Source organism: Carassius auratus, chromosome 29, assembly GCF_003368295.1.
Source record: "Carassius auratus strain Wakin chromosome 29, ASM336829v1, whole genome shotgun sequence".
NCBI lineage: Eukaryota > Metazoa > Chordata > Actinopteri > Cypriniformes > Cyprinidae > Carassius > Carassius auratus.
In genome coordinates, this window is record NC_039271.1 from 19,656,396 (window position 1) to 19,673,031 (window position 16,636).

Consider the following 16,636-nt stretch of genomic DNA (forward strand, 5'->3'; position numbering starts at 1 on the left):
AATGTGGTGCTAGAAAGCTTACTGGGGCTTCATCTGTGCTGTAAGTGATATCTGAATCTCTCCAAAGTTTTCAGCTGCTCTCTGTGCTATTTGGATAGAGTTACACATTATAGAACCTGGATTTTTGTTTTAATGCACGTCTGAGATTCAGAATCAAATGGGTGCTTAACTTAAAAGGTAGTTCAAACAAAAATGAAAATTCTGTCATGTTTTAGTCACTCTATCATCATATGCTGTTCTAAACCGGTGACTTTTTCACCAAACACACACAAAAAAAAGATATAAATGAATATAAATGCATATAAATGTGAGTTAACAGTGACAAATGTGTGTGTGTGTGTGTATATATATATATATATACACTAAATAAATAAATAAATAAATAAATATATATATATATATATATATATATATATATATATATATATATATATATATATATAACTATGTGAACTATTCTTCTGTGAACTATTCATCTTTTTTTGGCCCCATAGACTTTCATTGCATAGGTATAAACAGTTCATAAACAATTTTTCAAATAAAAAAAAGTCATAGAGGTTTGGAATAACACCGGGGTGAGTAAATGATAAAGTTTGATATTTTTAGGTGAACTATCCTTTTAATGGAAAAATAAATTCATATTTTTTTATTAAGCAAGGAGGCTTTACATTCAAAAGTGTCCATAAGTACATTTGTAATTTCATATATAGAAAATATAAATGTTTTATATATTTATTTATAAAATAAAAAATATATACAATTTATTTTAAAATATAAAAAACATATTGTGCAATGTAATATGACTAGCATACAAATTAAGGAAACCAAATTAAGGATGAAATCTACAGAAACAAGCACATTCCTTCCTGTGATCATAAACAAGAGTGACTGAGACATGCATGTCTTTTGAGACTTCCTGTCATTGGAATGTTACTCTATCTCTGCGGTAACGGAGCGGCTGTCGGGGTTAGCGGTAGGGTCAGGGGTCAAGATCATGACTGGTTTGCTGATTTGACAGCCATGAAAATTTCTAACAGGTGTTAAACAACAGCTATGACTCCTGTGCCCTCTGAAACGTATCATTTTTTATTATAAAAAAAATGTTAATACTCAGTGCAACATATTATAAATCACTCTGTCAGCTCTTTGTGTGTTTTCTGCAGTCTTAAGTCTTTGGCTGCTTTTCTTCTGTATTGTGTTATGTGTAAGGCTGGGAATCAGACGCCCAAGTGCACTCTGGGGTGTTTGGTGTCAGCAGTGTCAGGCACAGAGGGCTGTCAGCGGCGTGATGATGTCAGCTGCCTGACCCTAGGTTGCCAGATTGACTCAGACAAGAATATCCCTCATCGTCCACATGGTCAAATGTCTTCGCCTCGCTCATTTTCTCCAGCCCACACACAGAAACAGACTGACTAAACCCTGAGAATTAAACAGACGCTTTCATAAATGGACGAATGTCTAATATCATGATGTAAAGGTATTTCCTTAAAATGAATAGTTTAGTAATAGCAATAGTAATAGTGATGCTAGCCTTAGCAAATGCCACTAATATTTTAAATCCATTTGAATGTGGTTTAGTGGAAGAGGTCTTCAACATTTGAACTTTATGGAGTGAAAAAGGTCTCAATGCCTTTGACAAATACACACAAGTGATCCAATTTATGAAGCATTTATGAATGGTCCGTATGTGGATCTTTTGCACGCATTTGGGGATTGCCGTGCATTTGAAAGTGAAGTGAAGTGAAGTGAAGTGACATTCAGCCAAGTATGGTGACCCATACTCAGAATTTGTGCTCTGCATTTAACCCATCCAAAATGCACACACACAGAGCAGTGAACACACACACAGAGCACACACCCGGAGCAGTGGGCAGCCATTTATGCTGCGGCGCCCGGGGAGCAGTTGGGGGTTCGATGCCTTGCTCAAGGGCACCTAAGTCGTGGTATTGAAGGTGGAAGAACTTGTGGAATTTGTGTAGAACTTTTGCGCATATCAAAGGTATTGAGACAGTTTTGACTCCACAGAACTTCCGAGCAGGAAACCCAGATTTGAACATTCTCCCTCATAACCCTGGAAAGGACTTTTTCTTCTATTTTCTTATGAATGGTAAACTTTTAGTGGGTTCAACAAAGAGAAACAGGTGTCATTCAAAGCTCTTTTCAAAATGAAGCTTAACAAGGCAGTAAAAAGCCCTCCTGACTGACATGCGACAACTTCATCCCATGTCTGGACTGTGTCTTGATGTGTTTTTGTTGGACATCAGCATAGAAATGCACAGCTAATGGTCCATGCTACAGGGGAACATAAAGTAGAAGGAACATAAAGTATTTTGTCTGTCTGTGTTTATATATATCTGACCTAAAGGGCTGAAAGACTCGTCTTTAAGTGCTTTTTAACTAGTCTCGTTCTTTTGTCCACACATTAAAAAAAATTCGGCATTCTTAAAAGCTTAAAATAACAAAGGCAACAATTTTGTTCAGGTTTTTTGACTTTTTTAATTTTATTTTTGTTTTTAGATTGAATGTTTATATGACTCTATATACCATTTACTTTTTATTTATTATTATTTTATATCAGTTTACATAAGTTATTTTCTATTTCAAAATATGACTTTCTGTTATGACTTTCATACATGTCCATTGTAGAGGACACCAGGATTTTTTTTTTTGTTTTTTGTTATGGTATTACACTGTTTAGCATAAGAAAAAAAAGGAAAGGTAACATTTTTGAAAAATTTAATTTTCATTCATATGATATGTTTCGTTCTCTGTAGAGGACACCATTTTGGAAGACATAGCAAGTGAATAGGGAAATAAATTATATATCAATATTCCTATGAGATACATAATTATGAAAATCTTGCAAATTATTGCACTTCTTTTTTCATTACTTGTTTTTTAGCATTTTAGATACAGTGTATAGATACATTGTTTATAAATGGAAAGCCTGTTTATGATAATTTCACAGACACATTGAATAAAGCTAAATGGAATTCAAATCATTCTGTTATATCTTTCATAACATAGTTGAACTGTCTTTATACAAAATTTGGAATAAAAAAGAAAATTGACTGGCGATAAAAAAAAATAAAAAAATCCACTGTTTTTGTGTTTTCATGTTTTTTTGTAAAAAAAATAAATAAATGATTTTTTCCAGTAGTCCTCTACAGAGGACGAAGCATATAATGAATGAAAATAAAAAAAATCAAAAATGGTACCTTTCCTTTTTTTCTTATACTAAACAGTGTAATAAAAACCAATATATATATATTTAACATTTTATACGTAATTTTAAATGGTATTATTTGCATTATTATTTCTGTATTATTTTATAGAATACATTTCATTTGATTCATTATTATTTATACTGTATTTTTGTATATTTACTTTTTTATATTTTATGTATACTCTTCATGTAAATACTCATAAAATATCTCAAAATGACATAGTGTACATATGCGTGTGTGTGCTTGTTAACAGCGGTTGTACTGTCTTTTAGTCATACTTTTCTCAATAACTGCTTCGGATGTCCTTTCCTGAGCCCTGTGGTGATGGAGTCTGTCCTGATTCAGGCGCAGTGGACGGAGACTGGGACAAAGGCTCCTATGTGCCTGTTACGGATGGAACTTCAACTCTGAAGCTTTGTTGATGGATCGATGGGAGGGAGTGTGAATGCATGTTGCAAGCAGACAGTTAGAATATATATATATATGTGTGTGTGTGTGTGCATTAGGCCCATGAGGGGGAGGGCAGATCTCTGAGCACATCAGTTGTTGCTTTAGGATGCCTGTTAGCAGCTGTGACGGCAGCTGACTGAGTTCACTCAGGAGAGGAGATTGCCTGATTGCTCTGCTTACTATAAACAAACCACTGTCTTTCTCAAAAAAAAAATCACATTCCCCTCGACTAAATTAGTCCAACATTGCTTTTCCTGTTTTATGTTTTAGTTCAGACAGTTTTGAAATGTTTTATGCATGTTATCACCCAAAAGTTGAGGAAAAAAGAGGGCAAAAAGAAAGATTGATTTCTTTGGTGGAAGGAACCATTGTTTCTTTTTCACTTTGGGAAAAACCTCCTATGGAGTTCGGGTTTGGAGAGGGAAATGCCTCTTGGTTTGAGTCTCCTTAGCAATGACAGACTTATTACAGTGTTTTATTACTGGTTTATATTGGAGACAGGCTTTTTTTCTGCTCATTTGACTTGAAGAAGAGGAATAACCAGAAGTTTAGCATACAAGGCCAGGAATTTTTGGAGTGCCTCTCATGGAACTTCATGTGAAAATAAGCCTCACGTTGTTTTCTTTAGACTTAAGGCTGGAATACACTACATAACAAATTTCTGCCCTGCTTTGCAGTCTTGACACTAATTGTCGATAGTCTGAGGTATTTTGGTTTGGCAGATTTCAAAAAGTTTATAGAAAATTGTGTTTTGTATGATGACACAGATTTATTTTTTTAAGCTTCATACTATGTTTCCATCCAGTCAGAGAATATCTAGCCTAAAATGTTTGATATTTTGACCTGTTTTTGGAATAAAATGTTTTCAACAAGGCACATGATTCTGTGTTCAGAACATGATGCAACTAGGCCCGCATTAAATTTGTAGGATTCCACGGAATGGTTTTAAATAAGTTCTGTCTATACGTGAATAATTTAATGAGGCGGCTTATGGTCGGTTGCCTGTTGCTAAACAATTTGTCCCTTACATGCAGTGACATTTATTTCAGTCAAGTTCTAGTGAAATCTATGGAACTTTTGGGTGAAATTGGTCGTAAAAGTGAATTGGTCCATCACATGAGTTGAAAGGATTTGGATTATGGATATATTTCGGATTTACGAGGTGGGGTTGAATGACCTCATAGTTGCAGTGTGAATGATTTCAGGCTGTTTTTACCCCAAAAAGCAGTTTTAAAGGCCCATCGGTGCCATTTGGTTTAATTACACCCTCACAATTTATCCAGCTGTTCTCATGTCTTTGGGATAAGTGAGGTCAGCTGTATGAATGTTTTCCCTGTTGTCAATAGTCTTTAAAAGGTTAGATGAGACCATGTGGCAAAACAACAGAATGCTGGTCACTCATGTCCTTTTTTGGACTTTCAAAGACACACAACCTCCTGCAACACATCTGCTGTATCTCAAGATGGTGCGTGTGTGTGTTTGTGGCAAGCTCTTTATTTTATCTGGTTTTTCTTCAGGCAGAAGTTCTCTTGGATCATTATTTGACATGCTCCACTAAGAGTTGTGTATTCAGTAAAGCATTCTGGTCAACACGTAAGGCGCCATGTCTGTAGTCATGCCCGACCGTTTTCACAGTTTCCATATCCGTGGTGATGTATTAAGTGTGTGAAAATGTGTTTATGTGGAAAGGATCTTGATAAATGAACTGCTCTTTCATTGTCCAGACTCACTGTTTCTGCTGGGTTTCAGTGTTTATTTCTTCTTGACCTCATGTGTTCTGGTGGGGGAAGTCAGTGCAAACAATCCCAATGACTGCCGTCTTACAGCATCTGGCAGCTTGGGCCCAGGGTTTCACACCACACATTTCATTCTGTACTCTGAAATAAATCATTAGAGATATAAGACAGTCAATTAAAGTATCACATAAAGTTAGTTTAGAATCCTGTTAGTTTGGTCTGACATGTTCCTGTAACAGCTTGTTCTTGTTTCAGGAGTAAATGTAACACAGTGACATGGATGCTCATGTTTAAATGGCACTTACTAGCTTGTTAAGTAAAAGACGTTTCCTGTCGTCACTGGCAGCAGTTGGATTTCTGCTGTAATGTGTGACCACAAAGACAGGAAGTTCTGTAGTAAATTGTGCAAATGCATCAATGTTAGACATTGACATTATGGCACTGCATCCCCAAAATGTGAAGTGCAGTGCTTTCCTGTGTACTAAATGTGGTATGATGTGTGCAGGGACTAGGGAGGTTCTATTCTATTCTATTCTATTCTATTCTATTCTATTCTATTCTATTCTATTCTATTACCTTACATTATATAAAAACATTAAAAACATTTAAAATAAATGAATGCAAAGATACATTCAATTGGTCAAAAGTGTCAGTAAAGACATTTAGAATGTTACAAAATATATATTTGTAAAATGCTGTTCTTTTGAACGTTCAATTCATCAAAGAATCCAGAGAAGAAATCTTGGTATCATGATTTCCATGAAAATATTAACATTGATAATACTGAGGAATGTTTCTTGAGCGGCGCTGAAGACCGGAGTAATTATGCTGAACATTCAGATTTGCATCACAGGAATGAATTAGATCTTTAAAAAATATATTAAAATAGAAAACAGTTATTTTAAATTGTAATAATATTATATTATGTTATATTACTGCATATTATTATTGTCAAATGTCAGTCTTGCTACTTTGTCTTTAGGGTTGTCATTCAAATTAAATGTTAGCTGCTTGATGTGTGTGTTTTCTACAGTATCTCTTCCATTGTTCTTTGAAGATCCTGTGGAAAATGTGACTGTTGATGGCATGTGTCCATGATGTCTTTATCTCCCCTTCTCTTTTCCTCCTTTCCTATCTTTGCCTGTTGGAGGGACACCGTAATGGAATTATATTTTCGGGCATCTCCGGAGAACCGTGAACTTGACCTCGTTGTCAATGGACACATAATGTAATGTGAATATTTGGAGTGTCCACAGCTCTCAGGATGTGACTTCAGACTGTTCTGTGTTTTGTGTGTGACTCTTGGAGAATGTCAGATAACAGGCACGTTATCCCTGCTCTCTCTCTCTCTCTCTGCATGTGAACACTGCAGCTGACTAGAATACAGAACTCAGATGAAACACCACACGTTTGGAGCCAAGCCTTTTGTCTCATTAGTTATAAAAGATGCTATTTTATGCATGTTTGCACAACTGTCAGCTTTAGCTCACAAAAACGGCCTTCGTAAAGATGGTCTTTAAACAAGATATACTTTTTTATTGACCAGAGCTTCCAGTGAATTCAAAATGAGCTAAAATTGTACTCACTTTCAGGCCATCAAAGATGTAGATGAGTTTGTTTCTTCATGGGAACAGATTTGGAGATATGTAGCATTACATCACTTGCTCACCAATGAATCATCTGCACTGAGTGGGTGCCGTCAGAATGAGAGTCCAAACAGCTGATAAAAACATCATATCAAGTCATATTTAGGCCAGAAGCAACAGTTTAAAGATATAATGCCTTTATAATAGATTCGTTTTTTTTTTTTGCAAAAATGCAGCTTTTCACTTCAGTAGACATTAACTGATGGACTGGAGTCGTGTGGATTACTCATGGATTTTTGTGATGTTTTTATCAGCGGTTTGACTCTTTTTCTGATGGCACCCATAAATGGCTTTAAGGGAATAATAGGAAAACGATGACTAAATTTTTTTTTGCCTTTGAGTGCATGCAACTTTTCCCCCCATCATTTATTCATCCATCTTTTTATTTTAGCAGCTCTTGTCTTTACTCTTGTTTATTCTATTTTGATTGATTAGTTTGTCTTTAAAGTTTGTCAAACAAAAGAGTTTAATTTATTATACATTTCCCCCTTGAAGTGATTAGAAATTTTTACTGTAAATATAAATAATCTATTTATAGAAGAAATGGCTAACAAAGATGGTACGATACGATTGAGCCAGTGAAAACCAGTCATTGCAAAACAAAATGCAGTAGGTTTTTGGAAAAAAAGTTTTCAAATTTTGCACTCAAAACAAGAAATAGCAGCATGCAAATTGCATTCAGTACAAATTTGTAAGCCGTTTGCAGCATTTCATATTTCCCTTACTGAATTTAAACAACACAAGCATCAGCCAGCACAGTCCATTCTTAGTGAATTCCCTCCTTTGAAGAACTTCCAAACAATGACAATATGCTGTGCTCATCAGTGAAATGAGGCAATTCCTGTTAGCTGAAAAGAGCAGCAATCACCAACAGCTGGACTCAAGATGAATGCATCAGTACTCGTTGCAGCAACACCATTACATGTGTTTTCTTCTAAAGCTTTGGCAACAGTGGCTTATAAAATGCTTCCAGCATCTGTTTCATTATTTTTATCTCGTCTTGTTGGTGTGGTTCAGCATTGGGAGGATGTGAATGATCCAAACTGGATTTAATCAGGGTTATGAAAGCGTCTCATTACTAACAGAGCCATTTGCCAGAGAAATGCTACATCACAGATCAGATTGAGCTTATGAAGCATACTGCTGTATATCATATTTATATATCTTAAAATATGTAATCACCACCATTGATATCGCAGCAATATGTATATACTGTTATAGTGTTTATAAATATTTTGAATTAGATTTTTTGTTTGTTTTTATATTTGCAGTTTTCTTTTTAATTTTAGTTTTGGTAATTTTGTTGTATACTATAAAATATTTTTCATGCTCATATTCCTAGCTTTAATTAATTTACATTTTATTTCTTAATTTATATAAGTTAATTAGTATGATAGTACTTAAAGCTAAATTTATTTTATTTTGGTTAGTCGCAACATTTATAGATTTTCATCTATTATTTTATATCTTAATTTAATTTAATTAATACTTTATTTAGATTTTTTTCAGTCAATTAAAATTATTTTTAATAGTTTTAGTTGACAATAACAACACTGAACGCCTAGTTTTAATCTAGTTATCTAGTTATAAGAGTGATTTAACTTTTGGTGCAAGATTTTGGTGAAATTTTCCTTTCATAACTATTTATTGTAGTTATTTATTTACAAAATGTAGAAAGAAATAGAATGGGCCAAACAGTCTGTCACCTCATTTTAGAGTGAGACAAATGAGAAAACACTTCTTCTCTAAATTATCCCCACCCTCTGTAAGCGATCCCTTCCTTTCTCACTGTCCTAAATGGTCTTTTCCAAGGCTCTGATCCCATATTTGTTTTCTGGGCCATTATGTGGTGGTGCTGTACCCTAGTGGGCTGGAATTCCTGGCCCATGTCATCAGCGGTTCCTCAAAAAGTGTTCATTTACAGCCCCTGTACTTTATGTCGTCAGAAGGAAACACTTAGTTCTGAAGTCTTTCATTAAGTGTTTTTGAATCCAGCTGTTTCACTGGTGCTGTATGTTGACAATGTCCCTCATCTTCAGGAGTTAGTGTTTTTCCGGGGCGCACATTGATGGGTCTCCTCAGGGTGGTTTGAAAAGATTAAAGAGATTCTGTATATTGGGAATTAATACCAACACACTCTCTTAGGTGTAAATCTGAAATCTTGTAAGGAGCTTTTTGGAAAAGTAGACCACATAGCTGTCTATGATTGCTCAGTGTATGCGTGCACCTACACTGTCAGCTTTGATATATATTTATACTGAGACCTTTTGTATGCATGTTATATATGTTCAGACACATATGTGCAAAATATTATTAATTAATATTTCATAATATAATATATATCACAATATATAACCGAAATATTAATACTGTACTTATTTTCTCTTTCTATACTTCCTTAAGAACACGTCTCAAAAACATTGGTAAATACTTTCTCCCTGTCTCTTTCTGTTGGGCTTGGCATCGATGCAGAGAGCACATAAATGTCTGGATGCATTCCTCTTTAAGCATCTAGAGCGCCTAGGAACCCAAAAATATTAAACCCTGTTCTTGAGAGAGGGCCACAGTGAGCATAACACACTGTCCTCGCCAAATGTATGAGAAAATCTCAAAAGTAATATATCAAAGAGCAGGGAAGAATTTGCTCTGGAACTTGTTTTGATTACAGTGAGGAAAAATGGGAGAGATAAACAGAAAGTGACCTGTCAGTATTATTTGATTGGAGATATTGGATTACGGCCAGACCGCTGCGCACATTGCAGCGTTTAGTGCAGACAGCTCCGCTGGGGGTTGAAGCAAAGTGTAGTCAGATTCAGCCAGTGTCCCGATTAAGTTTCATCTTTGTGTGGGTTTTATTTAAACTGACCTCATTCCACGGATCCAGGGTTAAATGACATCAGCCATTGGCATTCAGTAGTGCCCATCTCGATTCATATTCCTCACGGCAGTCAAGAGTCTGCTGACTTTAGCAGAGCAGTGTAGTGAACGATTTGGGTAAAGGTTATGAGTGCATGTGACTTTCTACAATAACTGGGTAAAATAGGGCTTTAATTTTTTTTATTAGGATTTTGGGACTCCATATTATTTTATAATGTATTTCTAAACAGTTTAATACCTCCGTTTGTCTTATATTTGTATTTTATTATTTAATTTTTATTTATCATTTTTACATGCTATTTTAATTTTATATTAGATACATAACGTTAGTAGGTTATCTCTCAATTGGAATTGGAAAGTAATGGGACACCAATATGTACCTTATATGAAAGTATAAACCTTGGGTTGATAAAGGATCGTAGTCTATCCATGTAAGTGTTTTAGTTGGCCATATGTACTTGCTGTTTATTTGTTCACATCTAAACCTGTGAAAGCTATTCAACACAGCAGGCGAATGGAACAAACAGCGTGCTGCGAATCTCTCTGAATAAACAAATAGTAGCACGATGGTGGCTCAAAAACCACACGCAGTGCTAGGGAGGACATCTGAAAAATAAACAAAGGTGGTGTCATTATTTCAGGCATGGTAGAGTAGTGTCAGGATGTTGGCAATGTATCCTAAGCTCATATTTGACCTGAAAACATAATTTTTTCTAGTGTACTGTATGTTGACATGACCAATCCCCTTTCAGTTCACGCTGAACTTCACTCAGCTTCTCATCTTCACCCCTAAACTAATATATGTTCACAGAAGCACCGCAAGAGTAATAAAAAACCAACCTCAGAATGTTTAATGGTTCCCTAAGCCAAGCATCGAAACTCTCAGATCAAAAATAATCTCAAAAACAGTCTGGGTTTCTGCTCGTTGTCTTTTTATGATTCCCAGGATCTCTACAAATGGTGCTTCAGTGCTCATGTGTGGAATAATACGTTTAAGTCTTTCTCTTTCTCATTGCAGATAGTAAAGCTATAGTGGACGGCAACTTAAAACTGATCCTGGGGCTCATATGGACCCTCATCCTGCACTACTCCATTTCCATGCCCATGTGGGAGGATGAGGACGATGAAGATGCCAGGAAGCTGACACCCAAACAGCGCCTTCTGGGCTGGATCCAGAACAAGGTCCCCCAGCTACCCATCAACAACTTCCACAGGGACTGGAGAGATGGCAAAGCCCTCGGTGCCCTGGTGGATAATTGCGCACCTGGTGAGCAGAATTCTGTGGTTTATGACCACTTGGCGACAAATGCGTCATGGTACATTAACCACATGTGGTTTTACATGGAGAACTTTTCGTTAGCTTCGTTAAGTAGATTCAGTGATCAGTAAAACTCATCAGGGAGATGTCAAGAGTCATGCAGTATCTGCTTTGCCTTAGGAGACGGGAAGCTGGTTTGATAATTACAGCATATGATCTCACTGCGGAAAGACCAGAGTCAAGAGAAGAGGAGAACAATTGGTGACCTCAAAACCAGTGATCACTGCTTTCCAAAACACGATTCATTAATCAAATACCTCCGGATACGTTTAGACACTAGTGGAAAATCGTGAATCCCATGCAGTTCAGGGAGGGTTTAATGGATGGGTCAAGTTCATTTGGAAGTGTGCATGTCTGTTCTTGTCAAATCAAAGCAGTGTGAATATTTTCTGGACTTGACCACATATACTTTGGGAAATGAGTCAGGAGAAGTTACCTAGAACATGCTCTTGGATCAACAACCTTGTTACAACATTCCATTCAAATAATCAGGATTTAGTGCTGAGCTTGAGCAACATGAATTTTCTTCAGATTTTAGGGTTAGTTCACCCAAAAATGAAAATTAGGCCATAAATTACCCACCTTAAAGCCATCCTAGGTGTATGACTTATCTTCTTTCATACGGATCTAGTTGGAGTTATTTTAAAAATTGTCTTTGAATATGGATATTTTTTTTTACAAAAATGCATTGATTCGCTACAGGAAGCCTTTGTCCACCCTCCGGAGTTGTGTGAGACACTTTTTTTTAATGGATGCACTTTTTATTAAACTTTTCAAGGACTGATGCAGTGCAACACCCACTGAGTGGCATCAAACAGCTTGAAAGATCAAAGACACTTTAGTTTTTAAAAAAAAACTCCAACTGGATTTGTCTGAAAGAAGAAAGTCATTTACACCTAGGATGACTTCAGGGTGAGTAATTTATGGCTTAATTTATTGGGTGAACTAACTCTTTAAGCAGTAAGGTTTCAGATAGGAACAAGATGCAGTTGATGCAGGAATACGTCCTACTTGTTCAAAATAAGACAAATAGCATGCATTTAGAAAATAGAATTAGTACTAAATACCTCAATATGTCTTATGTTAAAATATTTATGAATCACATTAGCATGTGTTGAAATGTTTCCGTCTTCTGACAAGACATTTTGAGGCATGTTTAAAAGACTTCAACATGTTTGATAAACACAAACAGCAGTTTCATTGACCTGTGGTCAGCTTTAGTAAAGAGAGCAGATGTAGATGTGGCGGTGGTTGGAAGGCAGCTCTACAGTCATTTTAGGGTTCATTTCACACCCAAACACAATGGGCCACAAGATGCACTGCTTTAACATTCAATATCACTGTAAGTGTAGAACTGGGATTTGACTGCTGTCAAAAACAGCTTGTAATCCAGAGATATTTAGATTGATTCATCAGTAGAAGTGGTTTAGGTATTGACTGAAAGGGCTGCTTACTGAAAGTTTGATGGTTTAATTACAGCAAGAAATCAGATGAGACGACTAGATCAGATGACTTTACTGCTGTATTTTTCCTCCTATGCTGATGAGCTGAAGGACACTGACATAAAACGCAACCATTGTTTTCGAAATAAAAAGGTAGGGCTGATATTGTGACCCTGAGGAGAAGAAATGCGAGAGGTGAAAGATGCATCATCTTTGCATGTTTCAGGTATTGAGTTGAGTTTGTTGGCTCTGCTAGCTACTAATGAGCCCCTGGTCTGGACTGTAACTGAATGGAAACTGTCAGAAGCTAAGACGGCAAACATGCTTAAGTGAAAACACATGCTTCTATATGCATTTCTTGCCAACATGCACTTCATTATATTTTTCCTCGTGTGCATGTGTGGAAAAGCATCTCTTGCCAGAAAACTATTTATTACATTATTTCAGTGCTTATGTCTTTATCACACTATATTGAAAATTTAAAATCCTTATATTTCATTTTTTAAATTATATATATATTGTTTTATTAGCAAAAGTTTTAAGCTTTATATCTTTAGACTTGCACGGAAAGAATGATCAAATACCTCTAAATCTAATGTCAGTTATAATTTTATTGTAACATTAGCATGTCGAGTTATGATCAGTCTTTTTCAAAATATATATTTTTTTCTCATTTGATTTAGGTTAAATTATTTATAAACGGGAAAGTGAACTATAGTTGAGTCTCTGGTTGTTAACTATGATTTTCCTCCAAAAATAACTGCATACAGACTGTCTCACACTTTATTTACCTCCCCTGAAGTTTCCTCCATCTAATTTGTTTTCCACTATTAATGGTGGTTTTGTTACTGTTGTACCACCATCTTGGATCTGCAGGGTACTGTAAACACCAGTCTTGGCGAGTTTAAATGCTTTAAAAACCTAGAATTAAAGGTTTATCAGTTTTAGCAGTAGCACAGGCCCTATTACAGTTACTTACTATTCGACCGCAGGGCTGGAGAATCTTAAAAAAAAAAACGTATTATATTATCATTTTGGCAGTTGTTGAGGAGTTTTTCAAGGTTCTCTGGTTCCATTTGAACTAAACACCTTTTGCTCTTTGATTGTAATCCAGCATAAAATAACTGTTTTAGTCCAGACGGTATTGGTGTGTGTTTCCTTCAGGGAAGCGTTCGGAGCCATGCTTATTAAAGGGTGAAGTGACGGGAAACTGCTCATTTAAGAGCATTTAAGGTCAAATTGAACTCAAGAACATGGATTAATAGATCCCTGCTGTGGAACAGTGGGTCGGCAGCCCAAGATAAAGCACAGATTTGGCTCTTTTCTGTTAATCTATAAAGCAATATGCAGAATAATTTTAAAGTAGGAGTTAATTTTAGTCCTATACCGTAGGAGTTCTGATTTAGAAAATACATGTTTCTCATGGTTTTAGCAAGGGTTGACTGACTGTTTGCATCAATCTGCTTACTCTGCTGTCTTTGTCTTCATCTAAGGCCTGTGTCCGGACTGGGAGACATGGGACCCGAGTCAGCCAGTGGAGAATGCGAGAGAAGCCATGCAGCAAGCTGACGACTGGCTCGGTGTGCCTCAGGTAAGAAGCAGTCACTTATATTTATTAGGACTCATGCTATTTAGCCTGATTGAGACTGTTTTCTTCTTTAGCAGGGCAGGACTGGCTGTTTTGCAGGCCAGTTCTGACTTTAATTTTGATTGATCCTCTGAGTGTGTGTGTGTGTGTGTGTGTGTGTGTGTAAGAGAGAGTAAGAGAGAGAGAGAGAGAGAGTCAGAGAGGGTAAAAGAATATGGGGCGTTGTTCACACAGACTGTACAAATGAGAATTTTTGGCATATTAAACATTAAACTGTTTATATTCTGAAGGCTGAACAGCAACATATGTTAGTGCCACTTTTGTAGGTGGCTTGAAATCTGATTAAAATCATATTTTAATTAATCTTCAGATATAGACTCAAAGTTGTCCTCTTTCTCTTGCGTTGACTTGTTTGTTCAACTGTGTTTTTTATTTATTCATAAATGCTGTTCTTTTTTTGTCATCAGAGAATCTTAAAAAAGTATTACAATTTTTACAAAAATATTAAACAGCACAACTGTTTTCAACATTGATAAGAATAAAAAATATTTCTTGAGCACCAAATCTATAGCATAGAATGTATATTACCATAGAATGATTTCTGAAGGATGGTCAGCTGAAAATCCAGCTGGGACATTACAGAAATAAAATGCATTTTAAATCTATTAAAATAGAAAAATGTTATTTAAAATTGTAAATAGTTTTTAATGGATTTTTGATCAAATAAATGTAGTGTTGGTGAGCATAAGAGACTTAGACCCCAATCTTTTGAACGGCAGTACTGTATATATGAAATATGTACTGCACTGTCAACAGCAGATCTATTTTTATTGCTTACCAAATTATATTAAATACAGTCTGCCTTAATGAACCTGCCATGTAGAAATCTTTTTCAACTTATCTTTGCAGAATACATTAGAACACAAATTTGTGTTGGAGTAATTGAGATAAATAGAGATTACACATCTACTGAGAGAATGCTTTGAGCATGTAGTTTATCGCTGCAGAAGGAGAGGTAGAGCTTTAAATGATGGGTTTAATAACAAGGTGCATATTACTTTTCCTGTCCCTGTTGTTCTCTCGTTCAATCTCTTCTTCTGTCTTTCTGCTGTGTTAAATACCGTTTAGAGCTATTTCTAGTTAGCTCTTAACCTTCCACCCTAACTTTAAATATAGCAGGACACTTATCCAACAGGACATGAAAGACGGGACTGACGGAGAGGCAGAAAATATTTTCCACAGCTTTAAAAACGTTAAGTGTACCTCATCAGTTTTGTGCCGTAGACCATCACAGCATAGTCAAGTCAAGTCACCTTTATTTATATAGCGCTTTAAACAAAATACTTTGCGTCAAAGCACCTGAACATCATTCATTAGGAAAACAGTGTGTCAATAATGCAAAATGACAGTTAAAGGCAGTTCATCACTGAATTCAGTGATGTCATCTCTGTTCAGTTTAAATAGTGTCTGCATTTATTTGCAATCAAGTCAACAATATCGCTGTAAATGAAGTGACCCCAACTAAGCAAGCCAGAGGCACAGGGGCAAGGAACCGAAACTCCATCGGTGACAGAATGGAGTTATAGAATGGAATATAAACACAGCATAGGGCTGTGTTTATATCTGACAGCTGATTCTGGCTGTAACAGTACTTGAAGAAAATGTCAGATGAAGTCAGTGAGACGTGGTTCTTTGTTTCAGTCCTTCTCCAGAGGGCTAAAGCAATGCACTTTTTAGATGTTTCACTGATGCAGACATTAAAGTTCCCTCTGCTACTCAAATAATGATGCTTGAATGGCATCCAGGAATCTGAATTGAGATCAGAGATCAACCAGAATGTAACATATGTCTTTTGCACTTTGTCCATCCAGGTGATTGCTCCAGAGGAGATTGTGGATCCTAACGTGGACGAGCACTCAGTGATGACCTACCTGTCTCAGTTCCCCAAAGCCAAACTCAAGCCTGGTGCCCCACTGCGATCTAAAACCCTGCACCCCCAGAGAGCCAAGGCCTACGGCCCAGGTGAGGCTGACAGATTAATTTGTTAATACCTCTGAATGAAAGACAGCGATTATGAGAGAAAACATTTAGCCTACTCTACCTCGACTCAAACCTTTACATCTTTCGGTAGGTATTGAGCCCAAAGGTAATGTTGTGTTGAGGCCAGCTGAGTTTGTGGTGGAGACTGTGGAGGCCGGGCTTGGAGAGGTGTTGGTGTACATTGAGGATCCAGAGGGCCACACAGAAGAGGTCATCTTCTAACTCATCAAACTTGTTTCAGTGTCGAAATAAGTTAATCTTCTTTTATTCAACCTATAATTATAATAAAAATATTAATAATTCATGATTTTA

General features: G+C 36.2%; 1 protein-coding gene across 7 annotated transcripts in view; it reads left to right on the forward strand.

Moving 5' to 3' along the window:
• The window catches only part of LOC113048322 (filamin-C-like), a 45,333-nt gene that overhangs the window by 5,308 nt on the left and 23,389 nt on the right, over window positions 1-16,636 (forward strand). For all 7 annotated transcript variants that reach the window (XM_026210071.1, XM_026210075.1, XM_026210076.1 and 4 more), the window contains exons 2-5: window positions 10,955-11,203; window positions 14,190-14,287; window positions 16,156-16,306; window positions 16,416-16,534. In XM_026210071.1, coding sequence (XP_026065856.1) covers window positions 10,955-11,203; window positions 14,190-14,287; window positions 16,156-16,306; window positions 16,416-16,534 — 617 coding nt within the window. The remainder of the gene's footprint in view (window positions 1-10,954; window positions 11,204-14,189; window positions 14,288-16,155; window positions 16,307-16,415; window positions 16,535-16,636) is intronic.